The sequence below is a fragment of the Pezoporus wallicus genome, unplaced genomic scaffold (genome assembly GCF_028554395.1).
Source record: "Pezoporus wallicus isolate ANWC-B61680 ecotype Strahan unplaced genomic scaffold, APGP_CSIRO_Pwel_v1 contig_2997, whole genome shotgun sequence".
Lineage (NCBI taxonomy): Eukaryota > Metazoa > Chordata > Aves > Psittaciformes > Psittacidae > Pezoporus > Pezoporus wallicus.
Genome location: NW_026637066.1, coordinates 72,453 through 87,105, shown reverse-complemented (window position 1 = coordinate 87,105; position 14,653 = coordinate 72,453). Strand labels below are relative to the sequence as shown.

General features: G+C 37.5%; 1 protein-coding gene across 6 annotated transcripts in view; it reads right to left on the bottom strand.

Annotated features, from left to right (window-relative positions):
• ARL15 (ADP ribosylation factor like GTPase 15) overlaps positions 1 to 14,653 on the bottom strand; it is a 218,051-nt gene that overhangs the window by 131,064 nt on the left and 72,334 nt on the right. For all 6 annotated transcript variants that reach the window (XM_057403061.1, XM_057403066.1, XM_057403063.1 and 3 more), the window contains 2 exons: positions 9,810 to 9,954; positions 7,464 to 7,523 (listed from right to left, as the gene is read on the bottom strand). In XM_057403061.1, coding sequence (XP_057259044.1) covers positions 7,464 to 7,523; positions 9,810 to 9,954 — 205 coding nt within the window. The remainder of the gene's footprint in view (positions 1 to 7,463; positions 7,524 to 9,809; positions 9,955 to 14,653) is intronic.

Sequence of the window (14,653 nt, the reverse complement as noted above, 5' to 3'; positions counted from 1 at the left end):
ATTTAAAGGCGTCGAATTTGTTACTTGTCAAACTTGCAGCAAAACTCCATTGAAAGCACAACGAATGTCATTTAGCCCTTGCTTCAAGACAGTCTAGCTTGTGCATGAAAGCTGCTGTTCACCTCAAAATACATCACAGCTCCAGCAAAATTATAGTCTCAAAACCAGGGGAGAACTTTTTTTTCCTTCCCACCAAAAACAGTTAACCTGGGGCCATAAAAGATTGCAGGCTGCAACCAGTTTTTCTGCCACTTCAAACATAACATCCACTCACCTCCAATAAAAGCCATAGACCTATTTTGAAGGTTTTATAGTTGATTAAAAAATTATATTGATAATTCCTCTACAGACCATTTCTAATTATCTAAAACCATGAAAAGATGTTAAAGAATATGCACCAAAAAATCTTTTTGCATGAAAGACTGGACCACTGGAGAAGTAGGAGAGGAAGAGAAAGAGAAATCCCTTGTCCATTGTTGCAAAATCTTCAAATACACCCTAGTGTCCCACCCCACAAAAACCTTATTAAAAGAATTTTGAAATAACAGTTTCTAAATCTACATATGGTTTGTAACTTCACTTCCCATCAAAACTGACATGTCTTCTTAGGTAATCTGAAAAGTACCTGAAATCTTAGAAATCTTAATAGATTTTTAAGAGATGTTGCTCATCTATCTCTCACATACTCTCTATTTAAGTGTCCAAGTATTCCCCTTTAATAAATACAGCATACAGATTTATTTGGTTTTTTAACAGTAGCTATTTTTCAGCCTGTTAGGTCCTTTTATTTTTATAAATAAACTTTATTTGCTTTTATAAGTAAAGTTATAAATCCTAAGATTTATACATGCTTTGTACATACATGCAACTTGTCCATGCTGACAGACACATCCACACACAGATACAGAAGTTTCCCACAGGTGTAATGTCAGTCACCATTCAATGGCTATACTGTATTACTACTGCTTATTGCTAAGTGGCAATACAGATGCTAAACCAAAACCTTCCTCAAGGCTTTAAACCTTCCTAGGGTTTAAGACCAAGTGATCACAGCCTTTCAGGCAGCCCACTCCTGCAATCATATACAAAGAACGGCAATAGGAAACTGGCAAGATTTCTCCTGAAAGAGGAAAATTTGGACATTGCTAGATCAACTATAATCACTGCAGGAATTCAACAACAATGTGGACAAACAGCATTCAAAGAAAAAAAAAAAGTTGAGAGATAGATTCTGTGCCTTTATATTCAATACATACAAAAATCAGAAAAATACTTTATTATACTCGTTTTCATTCTTCTTATCAAACTGATGTTTATGAAAAAAAAATCTCTGACATCTCTTGTCTGCCTTCCAGGCTTCCCCAGTGAGATTAATCTGGAAATTGAGCCTTCAGTATTTTCTCTATTAGCTAACTTAGGTGCTGTCTCCAACTTTGAACCTCTACCTAACTCTGCTATTTAAAACTGTCAGAACAAGCACTTGAAAGTTTTAAAAACACTGCACTTACCCTTGCCTGCAGAAATTCAGTTTGATCTACTGAGGTGTGTACTACATCTTGGAATAAAATCACACAATTTGAAACAAAATTCTCCTGTTCTAGTCAAGAACATAGTGTTCATTAGAAAAACTTACAGATTATATCAAAAGGAAGATAATGTGCCATGCAAAACACTCTTCACATTTACTCAAGCCTGAAGCTTTCAGAAGTTTGCAGCAGGTGGCACACCACACTAAACTGGACTTCAGGTATCACAGCCACTCTCAGAATTACTTTTTTTTTATTGGCAAGGCACAGACACACAGTAAGGCCTCTCAAGCTGGCAAAGAATGGCTGGCAACCGGAAAAATCATCTTCGTCTCTACCCAATACCCCACCAGCACAGCTCCCTAGCCAACAGCTGCTGCCAGCACACAGCAAGAATCAGATGTACCCTCCACTGAGCTGCAGTCACACCTCCAGTAACAGTGCCCGTAATCTCAAACAAGGCTCAAAACACATCTTTCTCTACAGCACTTAAGACTAGGAGGCATATAAAGAAAGCAGCAAGCCAACCACAGTTCTGTACTTCTGTCTAACCCTTCTGCTGACTGGCCAAAAAAGTTTGCATCTACTTTAGCCTCTAAGGATGAGGGTCTTTCTGTCCAGAATCAAAAATAAAGCCTTTTGTTGTTGTTGTCGTTTGGCAGGCAGTTCATAAAAGTAGGTATCATTTTGGATGCTAAACTAGGCTCTACCCTTTCATTCAGCCAGAAGAAAACAGTCGCAAGCCCAACAGGAGGCAGAGGCTTTTTAGCAAACCAAAGGTTCTTCTTTTCTCTCCACAAAACATCCAAACAGCAAAAACAACCAGCCTCCTGCCCCACAAATTACTTAACTAGGAAATTCTGAGTTTAATTTATCATATTATACGTAGCTTTGATAGGCATTGCTAGCATGGCTCCTACTTGTTTTGAATAAGATAAGCAGTGGGCTGTCTATTCACACTGCAAAAAGCTAATTGTACAAAAGGACAGGATTTCCAAAGAACAGCAGAAAGATCACTATGCTGAAAATCCTGATTGTAACTTCCTCGGGAGTCATGTTAACGAGATCCATAAGCAGGTGCAAATGATCTCTCTGCTCTATGAAATGAGGAAACTATGTGACAGAGCCTGGGCTGAAGCACCATTTGAACAGCAGGCTGAGTATGATTGATAGCAAACAGACCTAACTTTAATGCTTTCGGAAGCTGAATGTCTCTGTGCAACTCACAGCTTGGACAGCTCATCAGGGTCATCTAAAAATTTCATCTGCTAAGACGTTCTGTAAACTGTTAGATGCAGCTATGTTGCAGATGGCAGTGCATGTACTCCACAACCAGATTTTGTAGAGGTGTCAACTGCCTTTTAGTTAAATACAGTACTGAGATTTTATTGCTTTGTGTTAGTTCGTCGCTGTGAAGATGACTTAAGATGGCATTTACTTATGGTATTGGTTTTCTGATGACTAACTAGATGAAATTTTAGCTGCTCTGTGAGGCTACGTTGCTAGAAGGCTGTTCAGTACTCCCCTCTACCTCCACAGAGAAAAGGGGAAGATTGATTTCCCATAACTATTCAAATTTTAAATTCTATTTAATAGCTCAATATTATTTTCTCCCTTCTCCCTCACTTTTTCACAAGTTCAGGCACTGCTTGATGACTGCTGTCACCTTCTTCAGGGGTTCATGTTTCCCACTCAACTTGGACTGCATAAAAGTGTGACTCCCCCTACTAGTCTCTCTTCTGCTCTTTTATTCCAAATTAAGGCAAAATCCACATGCTTTGTTTAACCAATCCTATTTAAAGTTATTTTTTTACCGAGCTCTCACCTAGACAATTAATTTAGCTGGCCTAAGAATGTTAATTTATGACTTCAGTCATCAAGCTTAAGCAGAGGGGAGGACAGCTCTCATCCCTCTTTTTCTGGGTGTGCGCAAGCAACTGGAGACTTCAGCATCCCTGGTATTAACCACTCTGCACTTGCTAAGCACTTAATACACTATGTCTTAAATGAAGTTTCAAAGACGACGACGTAACATGCAGTCTCTATGCTTGTGAAAAACGCCTTTGGTGGATTATAAAGATGTAACACAAACATACAACAATATATTTTAGTCCATAAAACAGAGAAGGTTACATGTAACATGTTCTTAGTATTTTTAACTCGCTAAGGAGAAAAAGAGCTGTTCACATCCAGAATAATTCTTTTAAGTTTGACCAAGCTCAGTATTTGGCATCTCTCAGTAGTTTCTAAGCCTGTATTTACAAGATAGCAAACTAAATTATGAAATAGACATATTCTATAAAAAGCAACTGTAATTATTACTTGACTTCCAGAACAGAGCTAAAATCTTGAGCATGGAGCTAAAATCTTGATATAGACCTGAACATGTATCTACGTCACAGCATACACTATGACTTTGCATTCTGTTATGACAGCATTGTAACAGCAAATTAATAAACACACTCAATAAATGGTGGTTTCAGGCACTGTGTCTCCAGGCTGAAATCTGTCAGAACCAAAGAAAAAGCCTTCTATTGCCTTTGCATCTTTGTTATCTGTCTTAAGTATAAACCTCAGCATTCAGCATCCCAAATTTCTTTCAGCCAAACACTGTCAGAACAACAAATGTTATCATCTGCTTTATTTCTGCAGCCTTTCCACACCCTCAAGTATGTTCATAGCACATAATTTCAACCTTAATTCCCACCAGAAATTGTGGCACCAGAACAGGAAATCATCAAATTTGTAATTTCTTGCTGTACCATTACTCAGATGAGTTGCATAATATAGAGATATTTCCAGTTATCCTGGTAAGAGTACATTCTAAAAAAAAAAAAAAGTGGGGAAGGACACAGCACAGCTTCATAGTAATCTAAATTACACATATTATTTTATGGACTAAATTTCTGGCAATAAAGTGTGTTGGGGTTTTGAATTTGGGTTGGTTTTTTTTTTTATTTCTCAGGGAGCAGGAAGTCATTATTGGTATATAAAAGTATAAATTTAGAGAAAAGGCAGTTCAAATTGGTTAGTAAACAAAGCAAGACCCTCTTTTCGAGTAATTCAAGCAGGCCCATGTTCGATTTGAAAGCTACTTATTTTCTTACTTATTCAGGGTCAAAATGCTTTTAAACAAAACATTTAACATTAATGAAATTGGATAAAACCTCCATTTCCTGGTAGGAATTCAGCCTGGTTTAGGAGACGAATACAATTAAAAAAAATAATCAGAAATAGGATTTATATATATATATCCTAGTATCATGTATTTTAAAGAAATATTACTGCAAAAAGAACATAGCAAACTTTGCTCTATGTCTCTAATCCTAGAGGCTGATGAAGAGACAATCAGAAAAACAAACCTGGAAGAGACGAAAGAAGAGAGATTTTTCTATACACTTTGCCTGAAAATACAGAATCCCTACAGAAATTAAGAAATAAACCCCAGCTTCATTAGCAGCTCCAGAGGCAACCAGCACAGTAAAAACTAGCAGCATATTCAACCTCGAGGAAGGATACAGCTTCAATCAAACAAAAAGGATACTATGCACTCAGCATCTTTTTCACGTAACTGCTTGGCTGCTGAATATAAGAACCTTCAACAGTATGACTTCTGCTGTTTTTTAAAGGCTGGATGTTAGTAAGTTGTTACATGAAGACATGTGAAGCTTTCAGTTACCTAAACCCAAGACAATTTTAAAACAGAGTATCAAAAACTATATAAAACTTCACCCTTAGAATAACATGCAACAATGGACAGCAGCTGTTAAAAAAGTTGCCTTTCTACCTGCCTCCAAGTTTCCAAGATCAAATGTGACAAGACCCCCGTAGTAATGTAAAGAGAAATTATGTAACACCACCATAGAAACTGAAGGCAAAAAAAAACAGGAATAAGAACAAAACCATAGATTCCTATTCAACACTAGAAGCATAAAGTCCAAAATAAGATTTAGCAGTACTTAAACATGCAAGATGTTTTTATTTATTTTCACATACAGAGAGCAAGAGAGCAGAAAGCTCAGGCTTTACATTCATCAAAGAGGAAAACATCTCCCAGCTAGAAGATTAAACGCTGACCACCAGCTTTTGGAAGAATAATAATTTTGGGAATCTTGCCTTAGCTCCCTTATCTAGGCAATGAAAAGCTGGCAGTGCTCAAGATCAGGCTGGACAGAGCCTTGGGCGACATGATCCATGTAAGGCTCATGCCTATGGCAGGGGGCTTGGAACTAGATGATCTTAAGGTCTTTTCTAACCGAAATCATTGTATGATTCTATTATTTTTATCCAATATCTCATAGAAAAACCAGACAATGTCATTTCTAAGTACAGACATGTAAAAAGCCATAGTTAAAGGGAAAAGAAATATAAAGGTGGAGTAAAAGAATTCTAACAATTTTTCAGTCCTTGGGAAGAGATAAATGGGTGAAAAATCAAATATTCTGGATTACTTCAGGACATCCTGTCATGAGACATTAAAGCACTCCACTGAGATAAGATTTCTCCTAACACACATACCTGCATAAAAGTTGTGTGATCAGAAAAGGTTAAGGAAGACTCTTTAACGAGGATCTGCTGCAGAACTCTCAGGTTCAATTCTTCATGGAAAACCTGCATCTACCTATACAAATTATGTATTTCACAGAGACTGGGCAGCAGAATGTATAAACTGGGCTGCAAATGATTCACCTTGTGAAAAAACAAAAAAACACAAAAACGCACCAAAAAAATTCCAAGGTGACCTAAGTCCACACGAATGGGGCTTTGAGCAACCTGGTCTAGTGGAAGGTGTCCCTGCCCATGGAAGGGGGTTGGAACCAGCTGATCTTTAAGGTCCCTTCCAAGCCAAACCATTCTGTGATTTTATGATGCAGATAATACACTCAAGCACAACCAACAATATCCCTGTTGAAGCCCTTTATAAAAAAACTTCTGCTTTATTTATAGAATACATGCTCAAACAAGAACATGTATGTTTAAATTCATGGATCAATGGTAGTAAAAACTAAATATAATATGTGCTTATCTCAAAGCATATTCTTGAAACAATTTCAGGTAAGACAACCATGATGAAACTTCATTTGATCTCATGAAACTTCCTTCGGGAACCAAGTTAACTTCTACCCCAGAGCATTTAAGAGAGGTTTCAACCTTGCTGAAAATCTAATGAACAAGATTCATTCTACTGTATTTACATAGGTAATAAAGAAGATCTACAGAAATTCTAGAATTTAAAGATCTAAGTGCTGGGTTTTTTTTAATTGGAGGAACATTAGATGAAATTAGACTCCACAAGAACTCTCATCAAAATAGTGTTTTCTTCCTTTTACCAGTTACCTCTTGATCCCTTAAGACTCAGGGGCAGAACTGGGCAGCTAAATAGCCTACCTGTATACAGATAATTAAGAATAAACACAATCACAGAACAACCATGCCTCCAAAAGCCACAAATTCAACAAGAGAATATCAAACAATACTGGATGTTAGCTGCCTTTGCAACATTTTCAGTGGTGCAGCAAATATATTGGTCTTGCTAAATGTTGGCCTAGTTACCTCAGGCAATGCTCATAAGTAAAAGCTTATACACACAATAAACACTGGGAACACACTTCCTTAAGATGCTGCTCGAGTTGCACCACAATTACAGTCCAGTTTGTATTTCTGTATAACTCAACCACTGCAGCCCAAGAAATCACATTAAGGAGATACGCCACACTTAACTGCCTTCTGTTCCTCCTGCGTTTTATTTTTTGTCCTCTGTACTCAGCATATGTACTGACTTATTCCCAACTTTATCTGGAGAAACACAGGTTTTAAATTCCATCTACATGGATTTATAATTTTTAAATTTAAAACAAGTAAGAGTTTGCTATGATAAGATTTAGACACTGCATGTTTTTATAATCAAATTATTATATAAATATATAAATGATATACCTCCAAGTTCTTTCACATTCAAGATGGCATTCTGGAATGGCACTGCTTTTATACTAAAACCTGAGAACAGAAATTAAGAGTAACAGTAAGTTATTTGTTAAAGAGGCCATTCACAATCAACTGCATACATTCAGAAAAAACTATATTTTTCATCAAGAACCAGGATTTTGCATGTAAAATTCTGTTTCATTGTGCTGTTTAAAATTATCAGTTATAAGGAAGGGGAAAAGGAATAAATCAGTGCGAGCAATAGAATTTGCAATGATACTATTAAATAGTTGGCACACATTAAAATTCAGCACAAAACTTCCATCCAAGCCACGAATCATTTGGTAAGGAGTTAGTATGGAATATATCTTTATAAAACCTGTGAACTGAAAAAAGGAGTTTCGAAAAAAAGTCTTTCACTCCAAGTTTATTACCTAGCATTTAACAGAAATAAGATGGTTTTTGTCCCAGATCAGACCAATAAGATATTTAAATACTCCAAACATGGTCAGTGCTAGATGCAGTGTAAAGGAAAGTGCAAGAAAATCTGAAGGGAATAATTATGAAGCATTTTAGATGCTGCTGTCTTCAAACAAACCCTAAACTCTTCCTAGAAAGGAGGAAAAACTGGAATGGACCTGAGTGGCATTGATGAGAAAAAGGAAAACACAGGTTATTGTTTGAAAAGTCAGTGGAGAAGTTGTCACACTGTACTCTCGGATTCTCAACAATATTTTCTAATATAGGACAGATACAGTACATAGGGGTAGATTTATTAATAGCCTAGATATGCATCATTTTGGTATGGATGCTGCCTAGTTTTCACCAGAGCCTATCTTCATTCCTCAAGCTAACTAAATAATGGTATTTTGTGGCAACTATCTAGAAACATGTGGAAAGTTAAATTTAAAAAAATAAAAATATTTTCATTATTTCCTTTGATGGATCTATACTGCTGCATACATTGCTGTTACTGTTTCTTTCAGGATCTAAAGTGATAAAGTATAATTTGCACTTATTTAAGGTGAACTCTAAAAATAAAGTTACGGAGGGGGGAGAGAAAAATGAAAAGGTTGAATTATTCTACAGTTTTCTTCCAACTTTTCAAGTTAGGCACTGCTAACTCCTCCATTCAATGAAGTGTGAGATTTCTTTAACATTTCCAGTAACACCACTTTGAAGGCAATGGGTTAATGGCTCACTGCAGGAAAAAAAAACCAACATATTTTCTTGCACCTGTTTTACTTTTTTTACTTACAGTTGTATTAAATAACTTTATGTTCTTCTAATGTAAACAAAGATACACTGAAAACCAGTTAGGGTTGCTAAGGGACAATCATACGATTTAAGCCTGTGAACCACAGCTACAATACAAAGCCATGTAAGTATAAACACAGGTTACTTGCACAACATGCACTATCCGTTCCCTTGGCAAATCAACCTTAGTAAACTGCTATGGCCACAGAATCAGATTTCCTCCATCTCTGTGATTTAATCTGTCTCTTTCTGAACTTTGCAGCCAAGTATTCCTTTTTCTTGGTCCACATGTTTATTTCTGGGTTTTGTTGGTTTTGTTGTGTTTTGGTTTTTTTTTTCTGATGCTGTTTTGGTTTCAGGGGAGGTCCTTTGTTTTTGTTTTGCTTTTTTAATCAAAATACCCTTTTCAGTAATAAGCATTCTGGTTCATCTGTACCTGCACGCATACTCAAATGTTTTGGACTTATGACACTGTTTATCTGTGTTTGCGTCTTTATGTACCTTCTTAATGCGACTGAAACCTCCTGTAAACTGAATGTCTGATCTCAATCTGCCCTTACAACATAAGCAAGTCTCTTCGCTGATCTAAAAAGTAAGAACTATCACCAGAAAAAACCATTCCCATTACATTTATTCTTTTGGTTCCTAGCATATACCACAAGGCACTACTGACCAAGTGTGAGAAGAAATAAATTGCAATAACATTTCAAACCACCACTGTCCCATTCTGTGTTATAGCACATTCTTCTCTTTTCTATCCATGTAACCAGATTGCTTTAAAAAAAAAAAAAAAGTAAGAAGAAAGAAACCTTTTAATGTGTCTGCACTACATTGGTACTGTTTGTTTCCAATGGTTCTACTTCATTACATCACAATGTAAGTTTTGACTTTCTACACGTTCCAAATTTTATGTTTTTTTCATGGACAGTCCCCAGTATATGACCAAAGAAGGAAAAAGTAAGTAGTGGAAGCTTCGAAGCAATCCATTACCTGCTTCCAAAAGATTACTAAGCCTAAGTTCTCTACCACCTTCGTGATACATTTCAAAAGTTACCTCTGGGAAATGTTGCAGCATATCATGGAATAAAGGCAGCATCCTACCTGTAGTAGACACTATATTCTCCGGGCTTTCACCACAAAGCTGTGACAGAAGACTTGTCTTGCCAGAACCGGTGAGGCCTATGCAAACCAAGTCATATTCAGGTCGTGGTGGCGGTGGTCCCTTGCAGCAAAGTGCTCTAAAACACTGCCAGGGTAGGGAAAAACAAAGCAGAAACAAAAGGAAGATGTTACTTTTTTTGAAAATGTTTATTCAACAAAGTTCTAAAAATCAAGTTTATAAATTTAAAGGCATTGGAGAGAAGCAAATAATTATTCAAACTTTCTATTTTAACAAAACCTACAGTTAAGAGAGTGAGACCACCTCAGAAAAACTAGAACAGCTTTATAAGAAAATGCAAATATACCTGTTAACTTTTCACCTAAACTTCACAAAGCTGGATGTCACTTCTCTCAGACCATTTCCTGACAGCATGTACAGCAGACATACAGGGCATACAGTAGGCATACAGGGAGGCACACGCCCTACTCAACTCTGCAGTGGGGTATGCATGAATTTGCTTCCTGTGCTAATTTCACACAATAACTGGTGTGAACATCAGGGAAGCTCCTAAGCAGCTCCAGCTGTCACAGGAAAGAATCAGAAATGTGCTCCTCTGATGTCCTTCCTCGGCTTGCTTTGTCAGATATTCTACCTTGCAATATCAGCTGTTAAAGAGTACAGCTTGCAAAGAAACAAAATTTGCTGGACTTAGCTCTAGTAAAAGATATACAGATCCCTCACTTCCTCTGGAGGAGTATAAATTACTCACAGTATAAGAATAAAAAAACTCGTAGACAAAGACTGCTCTAGAGTTCTGCTCTCATCTCTTGAACAGTATTGCCAAAGTACACCAAGCTCATCCAAAAGGTACTTTAAGCCCTTGGCTTAAAGGTTCATCAGACCTTTATGCATGATTTGGAAACTTTTTATGTAAAAATTCTAAAAATGTACCATTCTGGGAAAGCCAGGAAGTATGTATTTAAGTTAAGGGCTATAATTATCCGCTACTGTACAAGACAGACTTGCATCAGCCCCATATATAAATACCTTTTTCCCCAATATCTGCCACCTTCCTATCAAATCTGCTACAACAAGGAAAGGAAAACATGTTTGCACAATCACTCCTCTCACACATTCTGTCTTTACATATTCCCAGCTCTTTTCTTCCATCTTAACCACAGGCCAATCACCGCACTAAGAAATCCAGTCTTTACAACCTTAACCTACTTTGTGTACATTACTACTCAGGATCTCTCATTGAGGGCTACTATACGAGAGAAACTGAATGGACGTCAGTAGGGTGCTGTTGCAAATAGTGAGGTCTGGCTCTGTGCGCAAGTCATCCAAAGAGAACATGATTATAAAAAGACAGCTCACTGAAAGCAGAACTTTTATTGGATTCTTTCCATATAGATGATAAGTTATTATCCACACTGCTGAAGAGTCTTCATTGCTTTAAAGAAGCAAAAGACAGCAAGTACAGGGAAAGTTACAAAATTCCTTCAATAACTTTTAAAAATGTGAGAGGAAATATTTTAGGAATAAAAACATTTACAGTAGTACTTAAGCTGAACAAATGCAATAGATGTTAAAAGCTTTGCCTCTATTAAATTTTGACGAAATTTTCTTTTTTTTTAAGGTCTGCCCTTCTGTGTCTGTCTGTAACGCAGTAAACATGCCTTCTAGCTTTACTCACTGACGTCAGTTTATACTTATCTCACAGGCTCTACAAAGCCACAGCAAACATTCTACTCTGGTACTTAAGTGGGAAAGGCCAATTGAGTTCATTGCACAAAATAAGCTCCTTCAAACAGAGTTTCCACTTAGTGGATATCATGCTGAAGGCCACGAAATTCTTCGAAGCTTGCCAGAGCTCCCGAGGCTGTGTGTCAGGCCCTTTGCAGCCAGTCTTTAAAAAGCATTCAATTTGTCCCTGTCACCACTGCATCTTTGCGACAACTTCTTGATGTCCTATTGAAAAACATAAAGAAACAGATGAGCTGATGAAAGTCTGTGCTTCTCTCTGGCCAGACACTGTGCCAGTTCTTATGCAACCAGACACAACTCTTCCAGCCCTGACTCTGTTTAATAATCTGCAGTTCTGTCAAAGATAGCTATCTCTTTGTAGAACACATATGGAGGCTCTGTGGGTGACAGAGGGGCTCCACAGGCTGGTTTTGTTAAGTTCAGTATCTGTTTAGTGCAGATTCCTTAAGCCTAACTTGGTCTGCAGAACCTCTACTTGCTGTTGATTAAACATATGATCAAAAAGCCAGGTCATGTCCAAAACAGCATACACAGACCCACCACTCCCTCGCTCATCCTTCTCCAGGAAACACAATTATGAAAGGTATCGAAGTCCCTGAGATACAGCAGATACAGGATCCCAGAAGACAGAGAAATTACTCCCTCCAGAACACTCTCGTATTTTATTCGATGATTCCCCTATCTTTATTATATTCATGACTTTGTCCTTCTGCAAAGCTAATTTCCTTCAGTAGATATTTTTGTTTCATTAGACTGAAAACAGACTTTAATATTCTAGCTTCAAAAAGCTGCTGAAATTTAAGCTGCTATATATAGCACTTACCACTGGCTGACATGAGTTCTACAAGCACATTTTAAGGGATACTTGCAGCAACGTATTTTTCATAATTTTTTTTGCAATCCTCTTAACTCAAGTTCAATGAACATCTCTTCCTTTGGAAATGTCACTATACAAACACTTCAATCGCTGTCCTCCTGTTCCCTCAGTAGCTTAAAGTTACCTGGCCACTAAAAAAGTCTGGGCTGTTTAAGCTTCCACTATAGAGACTAAACCTCTATTATCACAAATTTGGTAGCTGCATGCAGTACCTGCACAAGATCTGTGGAGAGTAGAAAATTCAGAGGTTATTGACCAAGTGAATAAAATTACATCCTATATTATGCTTTTGATTATAGAGAGCAAATGCATCCTGAAATATTTTACAGAGCGTGGACTAGAGCTATACCATTATTTAAGACATCATCACATCAGAGTGTCGTCTGAAATGCACAGAACTGCAAGAAATGTGTATTAGTAACTAAAGAAGCCATTTCTGAAATCCAAAACACAAATATATCAAAAACATTGAGAGAGTTGTTCAATTCACAACTACTGCTCTAATCCTTTCCAAAATGGTGTGGTTTCCACTACACCAGCTTGGACAACCCAAAGGGTGTAACAGAAACTTGAATTAAGTCTGACTAGTCTTGAAACACTTGCTAGATATGGACCTGGAAGCCTCTGTCATGGATTCCAAACCTGATTTGCTCGATGAGTGACTGTCCAAAAAAAAGCCGTCATTTAGGTATTACAAAACGAACTCCGAAATCAAGTAAGGCCACTCGGAGGGAGTGTAGGAGATGAGAGAAAGAAAACATTTGACTGTCTCAGCTATAGAGTCAAGCAGAACTAGCTGGCATAGTCACCAAAATGTTGGGTGTCTACATTTTCAGCCCCACTGCTAGAAACAAAAAAGGAACATTTTTTGGAACCCTTCCATCGTATCTGGGTAAGACTTCACTTTAGAGAGACAGACAAGTCAAACAAAGTATCAGTTTTCATTATTTTTGAGAACATCACACTTAAAACTCTTTATAGCCATTGGATCGGATCATGAGAAGAAGCAGGCAAGGCAGGCAGGGCAGGAGAGTCAGAATTTAATTATTTTTCTTTTAAATGAATGAGCAGATTTTAAAGTTCTGTACAGGAACACAGTATCTTGAAAAAAAGTGCTTGCATTTAGCCAGTTTTGGAAAAAAAAAAGGATGTTATTAATCCAGGAAACCAAGCAAACAGGTGCTGCATCCTGCAGAAAGATGCAATATTCACAGCAGCACTGATGCTTTCATTTTACTTGTATGCGTGTGAGTATGTTGCATGTGCATGTATTACCATAAACAAGAGCTAAGGGAAGAAGTTAACTGGTCCTACTCCTGCTTAGGGATTTCTATCCCAACCAGATGATACCAGTTTTAGTTAGATCTGTATTTGAGCTGACAACCTTAGACAGTGTCCCTTTAAAGCCCTACAGAGATTTCTTCTGGGAAAAGCATTAAATATTGTGTCTATAGCAGGGATGGCCAAACACTTCTGATATATGTGCCACTCAGAGATCCCAAATTGAAGCTCCAGGCAGCAAGTGTCCCTGAATTACTACTCTCTCCAACACACTACACTGCCTCTGGCCATTGAGTCTGTCTTTGCCCTCTCATTGTACTTCGTTTCACTCTCCTTTTTGGGGTGAAATACTCCATTATTTCTGCTTTGTTCTGGACCCATCTCCTGTCCGTTTCTTTTGTTGCCACTATTTAATAGGGACAAACAGAAGCAAGGGATTTCATGCTTAGTTGGTTAAACACACACACTCTCATGCAAAAATACCCTAAGTTAGTGCAACATTAATGCTAACAAATCAAGCATTCAGAGCTCTTGAAATCCAGAATTAAGGCTGAAAGCTCAACCATAACTGTGCTCCCCTCACCCTCTTGCCTACACTTACAGATATGGTGTCCCTTTAAATTTTATTTTTCAGTTAAGGTACCTTTGAACAAACAAACTTCTAGAACACCCTTGTATCCAGAGGACTGGTTAGTCATCTGAACCAGTTGGTAAAAACTCAAGGGGATTATTAAAAGAAGTTACATTTGCATACAGGCTCCATAGCTCTGATGTTGTATGAGATCACACAAATGCAAAGAATTCTCAAGCCTTGAAGAGATAATGCAAAAAGTGGGGGAAAAACCCACAGTAGACAGGCACAGTAATACTGAGGATAGGAAACTGGGGACAGCAGTGGAATAACTGAATGCAAACAGT